General features: G+C 42.7%; 1 protein-coding gene across 5 annotated transcripts in view; it reads left to right on the plus strand.

The window, feature by feature from the left end:
- PLXNB2 (plexin B2) overlaps window positions 1-21,502 on the plus strand; it is a 304,814-nt gene extending 283,312 nt beyond the window's left edge. For all 5 annotated transcript variants that reach the window (XM_069764921.1, XM_069764920.1, XM_069764922.1 and 2 more), the window contains 10 exons: window positions 1,341-1,497; window positions 2,278-2,378; window positions 2,524-2,608; window positions 4,481-4,635; window positions 4,722-4,882; window positions 10,155-10,302; window positions 11,225-11,289; window positions 19,072-19,147; window positions 19,826-19,900; window positions 20,471-21,502. In XM_069764921.1, the coding sequence (XP_069621022.1) occupies window positions 1,341-1,497; window positions 2,278-2,378; window positions 2,524-2,608; window positions 4,481-4,635; window positions 4,722-4,882; window positions 10,155-10,302; window positions 11,225-11,289; window positions 19,072-19,147; window positions 19,826-19,900; window positions 20,471-20,575 (1,128 nt within the window). In that variant the 3' untranslated portion in view covers window positions 20,576-21,502. The remainder of the gene's footprint in view (window positions 1-1,340; window positions 1,498-2,277; window positions 2,379-2,523; window positions 2,609-4,480; window positions 4,636-4,721; window positions 4,883-10,154; window positions 10,303-11,224; window positions 11,290-19,071; window positions 19,148-19,825; window positions 19,901-20,470) is intronic.
- The last annotated feature ends 1,211 nt before the right edge of the window (window positions 21,503-22,713 follow it).

Here is a 22,713-nt window from a genome sequence, read left to right on the forward strand (position 1 = left end):
CCCACTCAGGACAACATCTGCAAAGAGTTTGTATGTTCTCCCCGTATTTGTGTGGGTTTCCTCCGGGTTCTCCGGTTTCCTCCCACATTCCAAAGACATACTGATAGGGAATTTAGATTGTGAGCCCCATCGGGGACAGTGATGATAATGTGTGCAAACTGTAAAGTGCTGCGGAATATGCGTTTTTGACTGATTTGAATTTGGTCAATGGTGAAAAACGCTGTCAAAAATTCACAGAGAATTGACATGCTGCAGATTATTTTCTGCACCAAACCAGAAGTCACAAATACTCACGTGTGGATGACACTTCAGGTTTCTCATTCACTTTGCTGGCATCAGGATTATTGCTTCAGACTTTGCTAGCAAATCTGCAATCATATGTATAACCGTTGATATGTCCTTCTGTCTGAAGCCGGGATAGACGCGCCTGTGCAGTGTGTTGCTGGAGTCAGCGCCCGCACATCCCGCACTGCGGTGCCATTTTACTAAAGACATTCTGTATGCGAATTCGCAGACACCGTGTCTTCCAACAAAATGGCCCTGGATATTGCGGGATGCGCACACGTTGACTCCGGCACTATTTTATTGAAGAATTATACTACAATGTCAACATAGCACTGTGCACGTGCCGGCCGTTGTCCTCATCTCTATGGCTGGCACGTGCTCACTGCAATGTTGATATTGTAGTACATTACTTCAATAAAATGGCCCCGGACACAGCACATGCGCATACCTCGATCTCAACGTTTTATTGAAAACTCTGTATATGCGAATTTGCAGACACAAGTATCTTCACAAAAATGGTGCCGAATAGCTCTGTACGTGCATTCTCTGACTCCGGCGCCATTTTACAGAAGAATTCTACTACAAAGTCAACATAGCAGTGCACATGCGCTGGCCTTCACCATTATACCTATGGGCAGCGCATGCTCACTGCTATGTTGATGTTCTAGTACAATACTCCAATAAAATGGCTCCGGAGATGGCGGTATGCATGTTTGCTGACTCTGATGTCATTGAAGTAATGTACTACAACGTCAATATAGCAATGCACACACTCCGAGCATTTTGGTGATATGCGCACACGCTGACTGCGGCGCCATTTCATTGAAGAATTATACTACAACGTCATCATAGCAGTGCACACGTATCTGCCATCGCCATTATCCCTATGTCCATGTCTTCAATAAAACAGTCAGCGCATACCGCAATCTCTGCTGCCACTTTATTAAAGACACTGTGTAAATGTTACTATCAAAATGCTTTCCAGCCGGAAAAGAGAACGGGTTAAATAGTAATAATATATTCGTGTAATTAACAGTAATAATCTTTTTTCCCAGACTGTTAACGTCATTGTTCAAGATGAAGGTTTGGAGCCTGTGCCAGTAAAAGTATTAAACTGTGATACAATCACACAAGTCAAGGAAAAAATAGTTGACCAGGTTTACAAAAGCCTTCCATATTCACATAGACCGAAAGCTGACAGCTTGGCAATAGGTAAGTGAATGGATTAGACATAGTTTTGTCCAATTAGCATTTTTAGGTTGAGCTCTGATGTCCTCTACTTACATGTTTTGCTGCTTGTTAAGGTCTGATCGCTGTGACTGACCCATTTTCTTTTAGAGCAAGATTGGGGTTAAGTTATCTTATTGGAGGAAGCAAGATCAATGAACTGTTGGTCAAAACACACACATTATCATGCATACACACAATTTTTGCTCTTTGCCTGCATCTTGCCTGGTTATTCAGGTGAAGGAGGCTTGCCATCAGCTATCAGTAATTTGCTTTTTTACCACCCCATAGTAAGGAAGATTTTGTTACTGATCAGGCCGCTAGCTGGAATCCTAATCTCTGAACAAGTAGAATTTTCAATCTATAAATTACAAGCTGTACTGAATTGTTTTACACAACGTTCTATATCAATTTGTTCGGTTCCTCCTGATCTGCGATAGTGTCACCAGTAGGTCGGAAAGTGTTTTTGTGGTATCCAGGTTATGCTGGATACTTACATGATGGCGATGATGCAAACATTCAGTAGATCCAGCAGCAGTACATTACCATCTCCTTTATTGGGGAGCAATGACAGGCCTGATTTTAATCAGTTTACCAAAGCTTTCAATTTTGTCAAGATCATTAATCTGTTTTAAGCTGAATAACGTTGTTGCTCTTCACAGTTTTTGTATATTTTTTCCTAATAGTTTAAGTAAAGATATTGTCGTGTGTTATGATATAGAAGGGAAATGTTTGTAATCTGTGTTCTGTGGCTTCTCTTTTCAGAATGGAGACCAGGCTCAACCGCACAAATACTCTCTGATTTGGATTTAACGTCACAGAAAGAAGGCAGATCGAAGCGGATTAATACACTAATGCATTACAACGTGAGCAAGTTTTAATGTTTGTTGCTATTGAAGTAAACTTAATTTTAAAAAAAAGTTATTTGTAGAGCTTTTCAATTTACTAAGATGGATATGATACATGCCTCTCAGCTAATAGCAAGTCAAAACATTGCGCTTCTATTTGCAGGTAAGGGATAATGCCACACTTATTTTATCAAGAATTGGAATTTCTCAGCAGCAGGAGGAAAATCACCAAGACCTCCCAGGAGAAAGTACGTTTGTTATAAAACCTTATGTGCAGTGTTTTATTGCCAGTACAGCAGTATTTAGATCGATTTGTCAGTTGATACTTTAACTGGTAAATCATTTCCCATTTTAGCAAGATTTTATTTACTATTATTGAAATCCAAAGTACTAAAAAACTTGTGTGCCACATATAAAGTACTTAAATGGTGTAGGCTACTGCAGGCCCTACTTACAAGGAGAAGGGCCCGATTTCTCAATCCTCCAAACCAAGCCAGAAGGCCCTATAACTGGCACACATTTTTTAGTCCACAGGCCACATAGTCATACTGAACCAATTCAGGAGCTACACTAAAAATTAAAGAGGCATTACTTTCTAGGATATTTATGGCATATCCAACGTATATACCATAAGTCTCTGAAGTGCAAATTCAACTAAAGACTCTTACCTCCACCAATCAGGACTCTCTGTGTGTACTTTGAGTTCTTGGCTGAAATAGATTTTGCTCCTAAATCCACAATCTAAAACTGAAAATACTCTTTGAATATGCTTCCAACTGATTTCATTGGGAAAGCTCCTATAGTGTACACGTCCTGTGTTTTCATGTTATTTTAAATCTTTATTAGTAAAACCAATAGGAAAAAAAATATTTGAAGCTATTTTTTTATGCAGATTTTGCAATAAAATTCACTTCTGAATCCTTGTCAAAAACAGTTTGAATATACAGCTCTCTACAAAAGGTTTTGGGTTTTGAGCTTACGGTATGTTCTAACATTTTGCAACTCAAACTACAATGGAGACCGTCACCAGCACAGAAGGACACCTATACTCCTTTGTGGAGTGTAAAACAGGTGATGAAACCCCATTCTACTGATTTATGAGATATCCACAGATGCCTACACAGTGTACTATTAGTAGTTTCCAGTCCCTGCTTCTGGGATGCTTTCCACTACACTTCTGCACTTGTGTGTGCGGCTGCTCACATATTGTTAGCCTTTCAGACAAGCATTTTTCTGTCCATATGGCTGAGGGCTACCCAGAATGGCATTGCCAGCCACTTGTGGCCCTGGGAAGCAAATTGTGAACCCCTGTTCTATAGGTCTCAGGGACCATTGACCCTTTTTTTTTTTTGCTAAAGCTTGGAAACCATCCATATGTGTTTCAGCATGCATATAGGCTGCTTCCCATTCTTGTGCAAGAGTTTCGAGTGTATTTTTTTTTTAAGGGTTGAATTGTAGGTTGGTGTGGAGACTGATAACCACCCCTTCTTAGACCTATAGGATGTGACACCCATAGGGTCATCTCAACCTGAAAACATCTGACAATCATATAAAGTGAACAAAGAATGCATTGTGCTCATCCGGTCCAGCATAATGGCCAACAAGTATAAAACTTACTAATTTTTAAGTTGGCATAAAGATTCCGCTAAAATAGAGTGAAAAGCAGAGAAACTGAGTGTGATCAGCATAGCCTACTAATCAAATAATTCCCTAAGTGCTTCTCATGTGGCCATCCGCTCACCATTCTTGCTTCTTCAGCAAACAGATGGCTAGGCCAACCTTTGTAACTCCAGAACTAAAACTCCTTATTAACTTCAATATCTGCTCCATTTCAGTGGCCCATTCAAACCATAGACAGGAACAGACACTGCACTTCATCTTTGCCAAAGGGCTGATTTTTATTCATTTTCTGAATAAACTTTTCAGTTATTTTAACAATTTACTAGAACACTTCTTAGAAAAATTGAGCGAGATGCTAATATTCCCTTACGTACTGAAATATTTTTCCATTATGTATATTTTCCCTTCCAAACAGCAAAAAAAAAATGATTTTTTCGTAAAGTACTTCTAAAAGATGTCACTTAAAGAAACAAACTACATTTTGTCTACCTCCTACTTAGGGCATGCCCTACTAGAAGATGAAAACAAAGTATGGCATCTTGTACGTCCAGCAGATGAAGTTGATGACGGTAAATCCAAAAGGGGAAGTATGAAGGCGAAAGAACAGACAAAGGCCATAACTGAAATCTATTTGACAAGGCTTCTGTCTGTCAAGGTAACGTTGCCTTATGTGCAGTTGCTTTCTAACAGATTAGGTTAGTATATGTTGATCAGTAGCTAATAATTTTTTCTCTTAACCAGGGTACGCTCCAGCAATTTGTAGATAACTTTTTTCACAGTGTCCTTAATTCCAATCAAGTGGTACCTCCAGCTGTTAAATATTTTTTTGACTTTTTGGACGAACAAGCAGAGAAATATGAAATCAAAGATGAAGATACGGTTCACATATGGAAAACAAACAGGTATGACATCACTAGGGAAACATTATTATTTCTAATTACAATCAAACGTTTAGTTTCAGTAGCTTCAAGTTAATCCTATTACTTACACCTTTAACCCTGCTGTTCTGTTCGGTCTGGGGAGACCTATTTTGAACTTTGGTATTTTTTGGGGTGTTCAAGATGCGGTTCTGAAACTTGTGGTTGATTGACTTAAATGAGGATGGATCGGTCGGCCACGGGTTTCAGAGCCGCATCTTGAATATTTTAAAGAATATTGAAGTTCAAAGTCGGTCATTTTTGACCAACAGAACAGCAGGGTTAAAAGTTAGATATAGGGTAAGTTGCATCTGCTCCCCAAAAAGGTTGCTATCTTTTATACAAATCCTGAATATAGGATAGGAAAGAGACAGATGCCCGAATCCTCCTCCATTCTATCATAACCTCAAGCAGACTATTCTTCAAACGTCATGTTTATTTGAAGTTATGATGATTATTTGGGTAGCATATTGTGCTAATATGTAAGTTTTAAATGACTTAAGGTACCGTCACACTAGACGATATCGCTAGCGATCCGTGACGTTGCAGCGTCCTCGCTAGCGATATCGTCCAGTGTGACAGGCAGCAGCGATCAGGCCCCTGCTGTGCTGTCGCTGGTCGGGGAAGAAAGTCCAGAACTTTATTTGGTCGCTGGACTCCCCGCAGACATCGCTGAATCAGCGTGTGTGACACCGATTCAGCGATGTCTTCACTGGTAACCAGGGCAAACATCGGGTAACTAAGCGCAGGGCCGCGCTTAGTAACCCGATGTTTACCCTGGTTACCATCCTAAAAGTAAAAAAAAACAAACACTACATACTTACCTAACGCTGTCTGTCCCCGGCGCTGTGCTCTGCTCTCCTCCTGTACTGGCTGTGAGCGTCGGTCAGCCGGAAAGCAGAGCGGTGACGTCACCGCTCTGCTTTCCGGCCGCTGTGCTCACACAGACAGTACAGGAGGAGTGCAGAGCACAGCGCCGGGGACAGACAGCGTTAGGTAAGTATGTAGTGTTTGTTTTTTTTTTTACTTTTAGGATGGTAACCAGGGTAAACATCGGGTTACTAAGCGCGGCCCTGCGCTTAGTTACCCGATGTTTACCCTGGTTACCGGCATCGTTGGTCGCTGGAGAGCTGTCTGTGTGACAGCTCTCCAGCGACCAAACAGCGACGCTGCAGCGATCCGGATCGTTGTCGGTATCGCTGCAGCGTCGCTAAGTGTGACGGTACCTTTAATCTCACAGATGTTGCACCAATCTTCTTCATTGTGACTGTGCTATTTGCATACTGAGCCACCTTCAAATTGAATATGAATGATTTTGAAATCTCTCATAGCCATATTTTATTCACAACAGAACATAGATCACTTATCAAAAGGTGAAAGTTGGGCATTTTTCCATTTCATTTGAATTATTTAACTATTTTAGAAATTGTCAGCAACCCATTTCAAAAAAGTTGGGACAGGGCCATGTCCACCATTGTGTAGGATCTTCTCTTTTTACAACATTCTGTAAATGTCTGTGAAGTAAGCAAACCAATTGCTAGAGTTTTGGGTGAGAGGTGTTGTCTAGTGATGAGCGAATATACTCATTACTCGAGATTTCCCGAGCATGCTCGGGGGTCCTCCGAGTATTTTTTAGTGCTCGGAGATTTAGTTTTCCTTGCAGCAGCTGAATGAGTTACATCTGTTAGCCAGCATAAGTACATGTGGGGGTTGCCTGGTTGCTAGGGAATCCCCACATGTACTTATGCTGGCTAGCAGATGTAAATCATTCAGCTGCTGCAAGGAAAACTAAATCTCCGAGCACTAAAAAATACTCGGAGGACACCCGAGCATGCTCAGGAAATCTCGAGTAACGAGTATATTCGCTTATTACTAATGTTGTCCTATTCTTGTCTGATGTATGATTATAGTTGCTCAATAGTGTTGGATCATTCTTGCTGGATTTTTCATTTCATAAAACACCAAATGTTTACTATTAGTGAATGGTCTGGATTCCAGCAGACAAGTTCATAACCCAAACTCTTCTGAGAAGCCATGCTGTCTGTATGGGAACATATGATGTTCTCAAACTTCTATATATCGCTCAGCATTATTAGTGCCTTTCTAGATGTGCAAGCTGCTCATCAAGTAAGCACTAACAAAACCCCATACCACCAGAGATGCAAGGCTTTAAAATATGATTTGATAACCAGCTAGATGGTTCCTCTCCTCTTGAGTCCGCAGGACACTGTAGTTCCCATAAAGAATTTCAAGCTGTGATTCATCTGACCACAGAACAGTTTAAAGGTACCGTCACACTTAGCGACGCTGCAGCGATACCGACAACGATCCGGATCGCTGCAGCGTCGCTGTTTGGTCGCTGGAGAGCTGTCACACAGACAGCTCTCCAGCGACCAACGATCCCGAGGTCCCCGGTAACCAGGGTAAACATCGGGTAACTAAGCGCAGGGCCGCGCTTAGTAACCCGATGTTTACCCTGGTTACCAGCGTAAAAAAACAAACAGTACATACTTACATTCAGCTGTCTGTCCCTTGCCGTCTGGTTCCTGCACTGACTGCTGGCCGTAAAGTGAAAGTGAAAGCAGAGCACAGCAGTGAGTCACACAGCGGTGACTCACCGCTGTGGCTGTGCTCTGCTTTCACTTTACGGCCAGCAGTCAGTGCAGGAACCAGACGGCAAGGGACAGACAGCTGAATGTAAGTATGTACTGTTTGTTTTTTTACGCTGGTAACCAGGGTAAACATCGGGTTACTAAGCGCGGCCCTGCGCTTAGTTACCCGATGTTTACCCTGGTTACCAGTGAAGACATCGCTGAATCGGTGTCACACACGCCGATTCAGCGATGTCTACGGGGAGTCCAGCGACGAAATAAAGTTCTGGACTTTCTTCCCCGACCAGCGATCTCCCAGCAGGGGCCTGATCGCTGCTGCCTGTCACACTGGACGATATCGCTAGCGAGGACGCTGCAACGTCACGGATCGCTAGCGATATCGTCTAGTGTGACAGTACCTTTACATTTTGCTTCAGTCCATTTTAATCCCTTCCCAACATGATCAACTTCAGTTTTTGTATTTTCCTCCCCTTCTTCCAAGAGCCACAATTTTTATTATTTATTTTTCTGTCCACATAGACATGAGGGTTGGTTTTTTGTGAGAAAGTTATACTTTTCATTTTACGAGATGGTGTAGTTGAAAACGGGAAAAAAATCCAAGTGCAGTGAAATTGAGAAAAATTGCAATTCTGATATTGTTTTTTGGGAACTGTTTTTACAGTGTATATTATGTGGTAAAAATGACCTGGCATCAAGATTCTCCTCATCAGTACATATGTATTTGTTAAACCTATTAGCTGACTAGGAACTGCAGTCGTCTTATCGCTTATGCTGTATACAGCAATACTACAGTATTACTGTATATTGTAAAAAAAATCACGGTCTCCTCTGAAGTCCAGATGGGGTTTCAGAAGAGCTCTGTGATGTCGGGCACGGAGGTCTTCAACAGGCTGTCATAGCTACTAGTGATGAGCGAGCGTGCTCAGATAAGGTGTTATCCAAGCATGCTCATATGCTAACAGAGTGACTTTGGCATGCTCGAAAAATATTTTCGAGTCGCCGGTGGCTGCATGTCCTGTGGCTGTTTAACTGCAACAACACAGGCAGGGATTGCTTAACAAGTAGGCAATACGAAACATGCAGCCACGGCGACACAAGTATTTTTTTCGAGCACGCAGAAAATACTTGATGAAGACACGAGCATGCTCAAATAACACATTATTCGAGCACGCTCGCTCATCAGTAATGGCTACCCATCAGTTCCCTTAGATCGTGTCACGGGGGCGGTGATGGGTGCATAGATTGACATGCCTTCTGAGTTTGACAGTGGCATTTAACAGGTTAACAGTCAGTCAGATAAGTCTGTTTAGTTAGTTATATAAATGTTGCTTTGCATTTACAATTTTCATTTTCCCCAATGGGCCGTATATAAAAATCTGTGTTGCTTACATTTTACACTGTCCATAAACTGTAAAACTGGTTTGTTACCTGGAGTTCAGTGTGCAATCTTTGGTTAACTTACATTTGTGGCTAGTACAGTGAGCTGTGTTCACAAACAATGATTTTTGGAATTATTCCTGGGCCCATGCAGTGATTTGCACTACTTAATTATGTCTGTTTTTAGTGCCATGCTGACTGAGGGCCCATAGATCACGAGTAACCAATATTTGCCTTGTTCTTTGTGTACATCTTTTTCAAGAATTCGTGAATAACCTACCATCTACATTACATACTATGAAAGGATTCAAAGTCCTTGCAATTTTACATTAAAGAATATTTTTTAGACCGTTTTTCACAGATTGGTGAAGCTCTTACCATCTTTGCTTCTGGGAGACTTTGCCTCTCTAACATGCTTTTTTTAATACACGTTTGTGACTTGAAGGTTGACCCTCCAGCTGCTTTTCATTAGTACCACTTACTTTTCCAGCCTTTTGTTAACCATGTACCATCTTTTTTTTAGATGTTTTTCTACGATCAGTTTCTAAAGGAGTTACTTTTTTCAGATGAAATGGAAAATGTCTGACTTTCAACTTCTGATATGTGATTCATGTTCTATTGAGCAAGAAATATTTGAGATTTCCAGATCACTGCATTCTTGTTTTCTTTACATTTTACCCATGTAGAAGGAACCAGAGAGCTTTCTGTTTTACCAGTATTGTGTAGCATGCATGCCAAGATGGGCATAGATGAAATTCTTTGTTGTGCAGCTTTGCCCAATGGTTGCAGAGCATTAAGCTATAACAGACAAAGGGAAGTGATTTTTGCAACTCCTTCAGCATGATTCAGTAACATGCAGGAGTCCTTTTTATAGGCTGTGGAGTAAGAAAACTTTAGTATGAAAATCACCTTACAAAATAGCATTTTGGGCACCAGAATAAAATGAACTGTCTTGGTATTTTGTCTCTTAAAATCAGCCTTACTTACCGACTACCACTCCATTGCCGCCTTTTGGTTGAATAAGTGACCTAAATCCCACACCCTGTGACCCTCGATCTCTGAGCTCATCGTTCATGCTAAGCCCAGTGATTGGCTGCTGTAGTAGTGATCTTACTTTGAAGACATGTCACAAATGACCAGCAGGGAACAGCACGCGAGCTCCATGTATATGTCAGATATACCCCACGTTTCTCTAAAAAAATATATTCTAAAATAAAAAAAAAAAAAATACCCCAGACAACTGTTAATGATTGAATTCTTCCTTTCAGTTTATCACTACGGTTTTGGGTTAACATACTGAAGAACCCTCACTTCATCTTTGATGTCCATGTACACCAAGTAGTCGATGCTTCTTTGTCAGTCGTTGCACAGACTTTTATGGATGCTTGCAGCAGGACGGAGCACAAGCTAAGCAGAGTAAGTGAACCGACTCATTGATGTGTATCATCTGGATCCAATTCCTTCATCTCTCCAGCTTATAAAATCCGCAAAGACATGTCATGTTTGCTGTGCAGGCAAGTAGGAGCCATGTTGAGTTAGGAAGCCTCGGCGTCAGTGACAGGACCATGCAGTGCGCACTATAGATGGCAGCTCGTCTGGGCATTGTCTGTGCAGAGCTGACAGTCTGCACAAATGAAGATCTGCTCAGACAACAATCTCATTCCTAAATTTGATTTTGCTAAAGGTATACGGTAGCTTTTCTTTTTAGATATTCTGTGTGTATATAGAGTAAACCTAGACATTGTAGGAGTGAGTGATACATACAACTATAAAGCTGCACTTGTATCACCAGAAGGTGAGCTAACAGTACAAAAAAATAAAAGAATGTACATTTAATAGCCTTTGTTAATCATAAGCATGCCATTTAATCTCATATAATGTATACATGTTGTCTGAAAGGGTTTTGCTTATGAAGACATGTTTATATACTCCTTGTTTATATCTTCCATCTGGGACCCCTCTCTGAGCCTGAATTGAGAGCTGCTTTTCATGAGGGGCTGCTGTTCTGAACTCACTTTTGTCTTCCATGGACAATCATTTGCCTGAATGGTCACGATGCAATATTGCATGTTGCCTGGGAAAAATAGGTGTTTTACACGAGAAGAATCTTGGAAAAGGGGTTGTCGATGAGCACTAGAATGGATTAACAAAATGTAGCTAATATTTGTAATTAGAACTTTGCAAGATGAAAGATTTTAAATGAAGCCATGGCAAAATCATGGCATTAAACTGAGAGGATGAGTATGAAATGGCGTTTGCTACATCAATGGGATACTGTTTGTATGTGTGTGTTAGACATACAGAAGTGATTTATACGCTCTAATTCTCACGTCTGCAGGAATCCCCCAGCAACAAGTTACTCTATGCAAAGGAGATTTCAACATACAAGAAAATGGTGGAAGAGTAAGTTCTTATATTGTATTAATTCTTAAAATTTTGAGTACACCTTAAAGAAATATGCTCATGTTATGAAATTGGTAGTTAGACAGCATAAAAATAAGCAAATTTGCAAATGACTTGCTTTTTCTCTCTGCTGCTGTTCTCCTGCAATGTGTCTTTATTTTACATAGTGTACAGCTTGATTCCAAGGGGATCAACTACCAGCATGTGGCGAGAATGCACAGTAGTAACATTCCATGCCAAGGTGCTGACACTCTAAAGGTACCTTCACACATAACGATATTGTTAACGATATCGTTGCTATTTGTGACGTAGCAACGATATCGTTAATGAAATCGTTATGTGTGACAGCGACCAACGATCAGGCCCCTGCTGGGAGATCGTTGGTCGCTGAGGAAAGTCCAGAACTTACCTACAGCCGTCTGTCCTCCAGCGCTGTGCTCTGCACTCCTCCTGTACTGGCTGTGAGCCGGAAAGCAGAGCGGTGACGTCACCGCTCTGCTTTCCGGCTCCCAGACAGTACAGGAGGAGAGCAGAGAAGCAGAGAAGCAGAGCGCAGCGCTGGAGGACAGACGGCTGTAGGTAAGTATGTACTGTTTGTTTTTTTACTTTTAGCATGGTAACCAGGGTAAACATCGGGTTACTAAGTGCGGCCCTGCGCTTAGTTACCCGATGTTTACCCTGGTTACCGGCATCGTTGGTCGCTGGAGAGCGGTCTGTGTGACAGCTCTCCAGCGACCAAACAGCGACGCTGCAGCGATTCGGATCGTTGTCGGTATCGCTGCAGCGTCGCTAAATGTGAAGGGGCCTTAACCCATTGATTTCTATACAGTAGTTAGCAGTTTACCTGCCTCTCTCTCAGAACCTGACAGAGCTGCTGTTAAGAGTGAGTGCCCCCCAGCAACATTGAAGTGAGAGACTATAGAGTTGTGTGCTGCTACAGACACAACTTGACAATACATTTTTAAAGGTGTTTTCTGAGACCCATGTCAAAATCTAAAACCCCCAAATTGCCCTAGCCTCTCTACAAATGCTCTGTGAGGATCTGCAACCTTTTTTGCTGCTGTACGAGATTGTGATTCCAATACAGACAATGTCTCCCTTATCAAGTTGTCTTCTGCTTGCCACAGTTTACCTTTTTCAGAATTACTATCCTCACCCTTTCTTACCTGATCCCCCTCAACCCAATGTGAGATAGAGCAGAATTGACATCGGGGGTCTTGCATGAACAATTCAACTTCTTCTGTACTGCTGAAAGTGCAAGAAATGTGACATGCATGATCCCAGAACTTCCACACTACCCATATGTAAAAGTCAGCAAGGATGTTACACATACTGGGCAATGCAGTTCAGCTGAAGTCCATGTGGGCCGTGTACGTAATGTCACCAGAGTGATGTCACAGCTCATATTCGCAGCACATATAATGTCACACAGGGTCAGCAGGTTTCATATAAGTATGGTACAGGTATGCCTACATTACCGAGGAAAAGCTTAGGGAGATATAAAAATTATCTTGGAAAACCCTTAGATAAAACCTACATTTTTAGGTTTTCATGAAGCGGCATTTGAAACTTTTCAAGTAATTAGACATTTCCTGACAGAGCACAAGAGTGCACACAGCCAAACTTGACCATAACATTTTATAGAAAAGAAATTATACTGAATTAAAGTAGATCTCCAGTCATAAATACAGATCTCTGATGTGTACAAGGTCTGTGGGATTTTACATTTTTAAAGCGAACCTATCACCGGTTTTGTCCGCTATAAGATACGGTGATCACCTTTCAGGCCTGATATACAGCATTCTATAATGCTGTATATAACCCACCAACCCGACCTGTAAGCGAAGGGAAAAAGCTTACATTATACTCACCTGGGGGGGCGCTCTTGGTACAGCTCCTCCCATCTTCTCACGATCGTCATCCTCCTTCTTGCTTCATGTAGATGACGCATCCGTGCATCATTCACACAGTCTCTGTGGCATTGCGCTCCTGCGCAGGCGTTCTTCTCTGACCTGACTCGGGCACAGTAAAGTACTGCAGTACGCATGCGCTGGGGCTTTTGGCCTTTCCCTGCTCCTGCGCACTGCATTACTTGCTCTGCCCTCAAAAGGGAAGAGAAGAGCGCCTGAGCAGGAGCGTGATGCCGAGGAACCTGTGTGGATGATCCACACGAAGCAAGAAGGAGGACGGCAATTGTAAGGAGATGGCAGGCGCTGGTCCAAGAAGAGTGACACCCCTCTTACCGGACCTTTCCCGCAGGTGAGTATAATAGTTATTTCTCGGTCTCCCATGACAGCACTACGGAGAGAGGGGATCCGCCCTTCAGGGACAGGAAACCTACAGATAAAAGGGCGGTACCTCTCCCTCGCATCAGTTGGTTTCCTGTCCCTGAACAGGGAACCTCTTTCCGGTGGTACCTGTTATGAAGACCGATGGACCGGGACCGGGCGGTCGAGTTCCGGCAGCGAGGAGGCTCCTGCCGCGGCTTGTCCGGCTCCCGAAGCCGCCACCGCTGGAACCGAGGGGTTCTTCAGGGTGAGCGGAGGGAGAACGCCGCCGATTCTGAAGAGAGGAAGGGGCGCTTGATCACCCGGAGCTCCTGTGCCGATAAGCGCACGCTCCGGGTGTACTAAGATGGCCGCCGCTCCGGAAATGCGGCAGGACTTCCGGGTCATCACCACGCGCATGCGCGGTAGCTTCTCTTCTCCCTGGACGTGACGCAGGACCGGAAGTGCGGGGGAACGCCGAGCGAGGCAGCAGAGGTGGCGCCAAATACAAATAGGGAGATGGTGCACACACAGTTGTCGCACCATCTCCCTGTAAATCATGGAGGACAGCGATCCACAGGAGCTTCAGCCGAGGCAGCAGCACCATAAGAAGACGGACCCTAAGAGCGCCAGGAGTAGGTCCAGCAGCCGCTCTACACAGCGCAGCAGGTCTGCTGCGAAGACTAAATCACCTCCTCGGGAACCTTCTATTCCGGACCCAGGGCCCCCTCCAGAACCGGTACCTGCCTGCACGTCCGAATGGTGAGTGATCTTCGTGAATGTATATGTTATAATAGGGCTCCCTCTTCTCCCTTAATAGGGAAAGAAGAAGTTGGAGAAAAGGAAAAACAAATCCTGCCCCATCTGTGACAAAGCTTTACCAGTAGCCTGGGACAAAAAGCTTTGTAAATCATGCATTCAGCGCGTGCTATGTGAGGAGACTCCCGACTTTGCATCCGAGTTAAAAAATATTATTAGATCTGAGGTTCAGAATGCTGTATCTTCCTCCAAAAAAGGGAAAGATAAAGTAAAGGAATCAGTACAATCTCACTCTGTCCGATCCTCGTCTGAAGACGCAGATTCGGACGATTCTGACTCCTCCTCCGAGGAAGATTCAGGCCGACATTGTTTTCCACTCGAGGAAGTGGATGCCTTAGTGAGAGCCGTTAGGGCTACCATGGGGGTGGAGGAGCCTAAATCTGACAAAACGGCCCAAGATGTAATGTTTGGTGGCTTGGGACAAAAAAAACGGAAAACCTTTCCTCTAAATCCCAATGTCCAATCCCTAATTAAAAAAGAATGGGAGAAACCAGATAGGAGAAACTCTTCAGTGCCCTCACTTAAAAGGAAGTATCCCTTCGAAGATGACGCATCCACTTCCTGGGATAAGGCGCCAAAGTTGGATGTAGCTGTGGCAAAAGCCTCAAAAAAATTTGCGCTCCCGTTCGAGGACATGGGTACCCTCAGGGACCCCTTAGATAAGAAAGCAGACACATTCCTTAAAGGGGCATGGGAATCGGCTGGCGGTAGCTTGAGGCCTTCTGTTGCGGCAACCTGCACCTCCAGATCTCTGATGGTGTGGGTTGATCAATTAGAAAGTCAAATTAGAGACGGGCTACCCAGGAATAAATTACTGGATTCTATCCCTGCAATTAGAGCAGCAGCAGCATTCCTGGCGGACTCCTCAGCAGACTCCGTACGGTTAACATCTAAGGCCGCTGCTCTCTCCAACGCAGCCAGAAGAACATTATGGCTCAAAAGCTGGCCTGGAGATCTCCAGACAAAGCTAAAACTATGTTCTATTCCATGCGAAGGAAATTTTCTGTTTGGAGAAACCCTGGATGACATCCTCCAAAAAGCAGGAGACATAAAGAAGGGGTTTCCAAATTTGGGCCCAGCCCCATTCAGGCAGTCCTTTCGGAATCGGAGATTTTTCCGCCGCAGACCCCCCAGGGAGCAGAATAAATGGGAAGAAGGCAGGAGAAGGGATAGAGGTTACCTCTTTGGCAATACCTCTCGCGACAAAAAACCCTCCAAATGACATTGTGCCTACGATGGGGGGAAGACTCACATCATTCCTTCCCGCCTGGAAGAAAATATCCAACAACACCTGGATTCTAAACATAATACAGTACGGTCTAAAAATAGATTTTATTTCTTTTCCTCCCCGAAAGTATATAGAAACGAAAATAAGATCCTCGGTGGCAGAACAAGCAGCTTTAGAGAAAGAAATTATTTCCCTACTGCAAAAATCCGTAATTCAAGAAATCCCCCCTCAGGAAGTAGGAGAAGGGTTTTTCTCCCCTCTTTTTTTAGTTCCAAAACCCGATGGGTCCTTTCGGACCATTATAAATCTAAAAAACCTGAACAAATACGTAAAAAATTACAAATTCAAAATGGAAACAATAAAGTCCACCATAAAAATCCTGTTTCCAAATTGCTATATGGTCGTGATAGACCTAACCGATGCATATTATCATGTGCCCATCCACAATCAATCTCAAAAATTCCTAAGGTTGGCAGTTTCCATAAAAGGACAATTAAGATTTTTCCAGTACAGAGCTCTTCCGTTCGGGATCTCTATAGCTCCCCGAATATTCACAAAAGTAATAGCAGAAATGATGGCCCACATAAGGGAACAAAATATATTCATAGTCCCTTACCTAAACGACTTTCTCATTGTAAGCAACTTGGCCCAAAGTTGCAAAGAACAGAGGGACCGGGTAATGACTATTTTGACGGACTTGGGGTGGCTCATAAACTTAAAAAAATCAAAGTTGGAACCCTGTCAAGTACAGGAGTTCCTAGGTCTGACATTAGACTCCCGAGTCCAAGAATGTCGGCTTCCAAACCCCAAAAAAGACAGCATATTAGCTATGATAACGCGAACTTTTCACCATCCTTCCATGACTCTAAGGAGAGCAATGTCGCTACTAGGCTCTCTGTCCTCATGCCTACCAGCGATACCCTTCGCACAGTTCCACACAAGAGAACTTCAGTGGCACGTACTCGAATGGCAGTCAATACTAAAGGACAACTTGGAAGGTCAAATCACCCTGAATTCTTCAGTTATTCATTCCCTTCGTTGGTGGGGGGAAACCCAAAACTTATCAAAGGGAGTTCCTTGGGTGACACAAATATCCCGGGTGATAACAACCGATGCGAGTCCCACAGGGTGGGGGGCTCACATGGGGGACAGAGTTGCTCAGGGAACCTGGTCAGTCCAGGAACTATCAGCATCCTCAAACCAAAAAGAACTTTGGGCAGTACTTCAAGCTCTTCTTTCTTTTCTGACCTATATTCGGGGACATCATGTCCGAATCTTTTCGGACAACAAAGTGACTGTAGCGTATATAAACCACCAGGGAGGAACAAGGTCTCGGGCACTCATGAGTTCTTCAGCCAAAATTTTCAACCTAGCGGAAGAAAATCTACTATCCCTCTCTGCGCTACACATTCAGGGTTCAAACAACGAGAGAGCAGATTACCTGAGTCGGTCTCAGTTAAAACAAGGCGAATGGTCTCTAAACCAATCCATCTACGATCAGATCACAAAAATGTGGGGAGCACCGACAATAGATCTATTCGCCAATCACAAAAACAAAAAAGTGAACAAATTCTGCTCACTGAACCCGGTAGGGAATCCACAGGCTCTAGATGCCTTTATGATTCCGTGGACCCAAAAATTAACGTATGCCTTTCCTCCAACTATTCTGATCCCGGCAGTCATTCGGAAAGTCAGAGAGGACAAAACGAAAATGATCCTCATAGCCCCGTTCTGGCCAAAAAGGACGTGGTTCTCCTGGCTGAGGATGCTTTCGGTCTCGGACCCATGGGTCCTGCCGAATATACCAGACCTTCTACATCAAGGGCCGATCTTCCACCCACAGGAATCGAACTTACATTTGACAGCCTGGTTTTTGAACGGGGACTATTAAAAGAAAGGGGTTTCTCAGATAACTTAGTCACCACGTTGTTAAAAAGTAGAAAACCCATCACTACTAGAATATATGGGAAAACATGGAAAAAATTTCTGTCTGTCTCCAAAGTAAAAGTCCAAGATGCGCCCTCAATTCCTAAAATATTGGAGTTCCTACAAAAAGGTCTGGAACAGGGGTTGTCGGTTAGTACTCTTAAAGTACAAATAGCAGCTCTAGGAGCACTCTACAACCATAATATTGCGGCCAACCCATGGATAATTAGATTTGTTAAGGCGGTGACAAGATCAAAGCCATTAGTCGCTCAGAAAGTGCCCTCATGGGACTTAAATTTAGTCCTTTCGGCGTTAACGGGTCCTCCATTCTAACCCATAGAGACGATTCCCATAAAAACTCTATCACTTAAGACCATTCTCTTGGTAGCGTTAACATCCGCACGCAGAATAAGTGACATTCAAGCTTTATCCTCTAATCCACCCTTCACTAAAATATTAGATGATAGAGTCACTCTTAGACCTGACCCGGCCTATTTGCCAAAAGTGGCATCAAAATTCCATAGGTCACAAGAAGTCTCCCTGCCATCCTTTTGTCCAAACCCAAAAAATGAGAAAGAGCAGAACTTCCATAATCTAGACGTCAGAAGATGCCTAATCCAATATTTAGATTCCACCAGAGAGTATAGGAAGGAAGGCTCTCTGTTTGTCTGTTTCCAGGGTCCCAGAAAAGGATTTCGGGCATCCAAGGGTACTTTGGCGAGGTGGATAAAGGAGGCGATAGTCTTGGCATATTCATCCTCGGGGAATGAGATCCCAGATGGTATAAGAGCGCATTCCACAAGAGCAGTAGCTACCTCATGGGCTGAGAGGTCAGAGGTATCAATAGAGCAAATCTGTAAAGCGGCCACCTGGTCATCACCATCGACCTTTTTTAGACACTATAGATTAAATCTAGCCTCTGTGTCTGACTTAACCTTCGGACGAAGGGTTCTCGAGGCGGTGGTCCCTCCCTAAGCTTAGTCTCTGCAATTCTCTCCGTAGTGCTGTCATGGGAGACCGAGAAAGTCGTAGTTACTCACCGGTAACGGTGTTTCTCGGAGCCCATGACCGCACTCGCTTATTCCCTCCCATCACGTGTGCGGTGAGCACCTTTAATTACATATAATTTATATAGTGTATATAGTATGAGTATAGGCACGGGGTTCCTCTTTTAAGAAATGTTGTAATATGATTTTTTCTCTGTTGTAAACTAACCTGGAGGTCCTCCGATGCTCTGTAAACCAACTGATGCGAGGGAGAGGTACCGCCCTTTTATCTGTAGGTTTCCTGTCCCTGAAGGGCGGATCCCCTCTCTCCGTAGTGCTGTCATGGGCTCCGAGAAACACCGTTACCGGTGAGTAACTACGACTTTTTCTTCCCTTACAGGTTGGGTTGGGAACTTGTATACAGCATTATAGAATGCTGTATATCAGCCCTGAAAGGTAGTGGTTGTATCTCATATCGGCCAAAACAGGTGACAGGTTCCCGTTGATGTTTTTAATGGCTTAAATCTATTTTTTTTCTTTCTCTAAACTTTGACAGCTATTACAAAGGAATCCGTCAGATGATACAAGTTAGTGACCAGGACATGAATACACACTTAGCAGAAATTTCAAGGGTATGTGTAATTTGTAATGCATTTTAGCAGTTCGTTTACATTCATTGCATTTTGTACTGAATGGAATTATGTTAATCATTGTGGCTGAAGTACTTTAGGTGGATTGTTTCTCAAAAAAAAAATGTCCAGCAAGGAAAATCCAGGAGCTGCCACACTGGTGTCAACTGCCAGTACTGCAGGAAGCTGCCATTTTTCTTCAGCGCCAATGTTGTATCCGGAGTGCCCTGTCCTGTATCTTGTACTAATAAAGAAATTGAAATGGTGCCACCACATTAATCGTGACACAATATGTCTCTGTACTGGGTCACGGGACAGCAGTGATGGCGATTAACCAGGGAATAATCTCCTGGCCTGCTTTACAGCATAATCGGTCCTTGAACTTGCATAAGCTGTGGCATGTAAAGCTGCAGCACACGCCATTGAACGCACAGAATATTCCAGACCCCAATGCCCTTTATTTTGTGAGGGGGGGTGGGTTGTAGTAAAGCTGGAATGTGATTGTGCTGGTTTTAATGGATGCGGTCCACAAGTATTATTCTACTGATGGGAGGCATCTCATTTAGTATGCCATGGATTAGTGAAGAGATTGGGTGTTGCCGCTGTTTTTAGCTATTCGTGTAAATGTTTGTATCTCTTGTTTCTTGCCATTTGGTTAATATTTTGGTATGTTCTCCCCAGGAACATACAGAATCATTGAACACTCTAGTAGCACTACACCAACTCTATCAGTATACAAAGAAATATTATGACGAGGTAAGTGGCGAGTGTTATAGGGCTTCGTATCGACACTTATAGATTGTTTCACTACACAGATAAAGGTTCCTCGTGTCTAATTTCTCAGAAATGTTTCTTGATTACACATTTAGGGATTTAGGGCCGATTATTTCAATGACAGATGACAGACTTTAAAAAACGATAAATATCATATATTTGATGTAACAAGTCACATTATATATTATGACATTATTGCCTACATAAAAAGCAAATCTCAACAGGAAATTGCCTTTTCTTTTCCCTCCACTGTATGAAAATTCTGTGCCGCATTAACTGGCCAATTGTCTCAATAATTTCAAGATTGTTATCCTAACCTGATGGGTACTACATTTTTGGGGACGGGAGAAGGGTGTGTAGATGGGTTATTTTACTTTTTGTGCAATACTATGGAGGTGGTTCTACTGTGTATAACGGGTGTAATTGTGATTTGCCCCATAATTCTGTCCATACTACATATGACACTGTTACCACCCAGACTGTAGAATTGTGGCTAACTGTGGGCTAGGAAGGTTAATGGACTGTCTTTAACCATTGCTTTCTGTGCTGCAGATAATAAACGCCCTAGAAGAGGATCCCAGTGCTCAGCGCATGCAGTTAGCAATCCGGTTACAACAAATAGCCGCCGCGTTAGAGAATAAAGTCACTGACCTTTGATTGTGTTGGCGGGAGAGAAAGAAGAATTGGAAATGAAGTCTTTTTTTTCTTCCTAAGGAACAGAGTGTTATATTTTTTAAAATGCCCTTTTTGCCTTTTTTTTTTTTTTTAATTCCACACATTTGTCTTGCACAGTATAAAAAGATGAAAAGGAGAAATGTTTTTACTGTAAATTATGCCTCAAATGAGCCCTGTGTTCTCGGTGGGAATGGACCGTTTTTTTTATAGCCGATGTAATTGCACATTGTTGATGAAAGCATTGCCATTTTTAAATTCATTATGCAAACCTACGAAATTTGTGCTGTCGTTTTATAGTGAAGCAATACATATGCCAAGCAATCATTTCAACACATGAGGAAGAAGTTAACCCTATGCTTCCCCCATATTTTCTGTTGCAACAACTGGTCAAGTGAAGTGACCCATTCTCCACAAAGTGCCATGAGATGTCCTGCAATGCGGTGTTCGCCACACAGCTTTTCATGGCGTTCTGAACGCTGCCATTAGGAAGCACAAACTGAAATGAGTTTGTTTTTTGTTTTTTAATATTCCGAAATTTATTTTATATAAATATACATTCTAACGTGCCTTACATGTACCAGTTAATGAATGACTGAAAATACATGATTTTGTAAAGAATATAGAAAATTTTATTTATGTCACTGATTTTTTTTTTCTGTGACCAAATGTAATTAGCTGTGTGTCAATGACGTACACGTTGACATGATTACTATGTAAAGTTTTAATATGTTTATCATGTATTAAAATGTTACCGGAATTTCACACCTTCATCTGGTAGCTAATCTGAAAAGCACCTTTTCATTGTATCTCTACATTAGGAATGTAAACTGCTATGTGTGATGTTAGACCACTACCAGCATCTGATTGTACGTGGAAGTACCCAATAAAAGAGTCTTACATCCCCTTTAATAGTAATGTAGCATCTACATATCTTACATTGCTGGAAGTGTATGAAAGCAGTTGTGCCCGTCGGCAACAGGTGTGTCTTAAGAAGATACCAGGTCGTATGCCAGACCATCACTTTACACAAAACTAGCTTAGATCAGGTTCAGGGCAAATCTGTCCCTCCTATAATTATCAAAATGTCCTCATGTTAAAATGAGTAGATGTTCTGCCCAAATGAATGACCACATTGACTGTCTACATACGGTACTATTACTACCTGATATAATAGTGCTGCGTGCTTCCTAGAAGTGATTTATTTTGTTGCGATTTATCATGAGTTCAAAATGATGATCCTTATTTCTTTCAGTGAAAATGTGTTTTAACAGAAGACCGTAACAAGTTTGACAAATGCAGATTTATGATAAATGCCAACATTCTGGGCAGTTTGTACCAAAAACTATCTTTGATGACATATACCTCATTTTGAATGTGCTTTTCAGACTTTCTGCACCTTGCCAACAAGACAGCATGATCTAACATGAATGGGGTATAGCCTAAATATGACATTGAGCACCAAACAAACAACAACATTTTGGCACACATTTCTGGCACAAAGGAAAACTTCTGATAGGTGACTAGACTGCCTAGGCTACTTTCACACTTCTGTTTTTTTGAATCCGTCACAATGCGTCGGCGCGACGTATCGACGGATGCGTCAAAAATAGTGAAAAACAGATGCAACGCATCCAGTATTTCGATGGATCCGCTAGACAGTTCCGTCGAAAAGCTGGATCCGTTGCATCCGTTTTTACCATCCGTTTCATCCATTTTTTTTTTATTTTTTTTTTTTTTGACGGATCCGTTTTCCATGCCTAAAAATGGGAGTCTCACAAATGTGATTGGCTACTGGAAAATAGGGAAACCAATATATTGACTGTCTGGCTATCTTCAGGCTGGCAGGAGTCTTGCTGGCATATTTGGGGGTGACGCCCCAGGCCAGGTTTATATAGATTTGGGGCCTGTCTGGCCAGTTGGCTACAAATTCCTGATTCTGAGCATGCTCAATGTAAAAAAAACGGATTCCAGCGATGGATTCCGTCATACAACGTGTCACGACGGATCCTGCGTCCATAGGCTTCCATTCTAGTCAACGACGTATGCCGCAGGATCCGTCGCGACACGTTTTCCCGACGCAGACAAAAAACGTTACATTGAACGTTTTTTCCAGACGACGG

This window comes from Ranitomeya imitator, chromosome 4 (genome assembly GCF_032444005.1).
Source record: "Ranitomeya imitator isolate aRanImi1 chromosome 4, aRanImi1.pri, whole genome shotgun sequence".
In the NCBI taxonomy this organism is placed as follows: domain Eukaryota; kingdom Metazoa; phylum Chordata; class Amphibia; order Anura; family Dendrobatidae; genus Ranitomeya; species Ranitomeya imitator.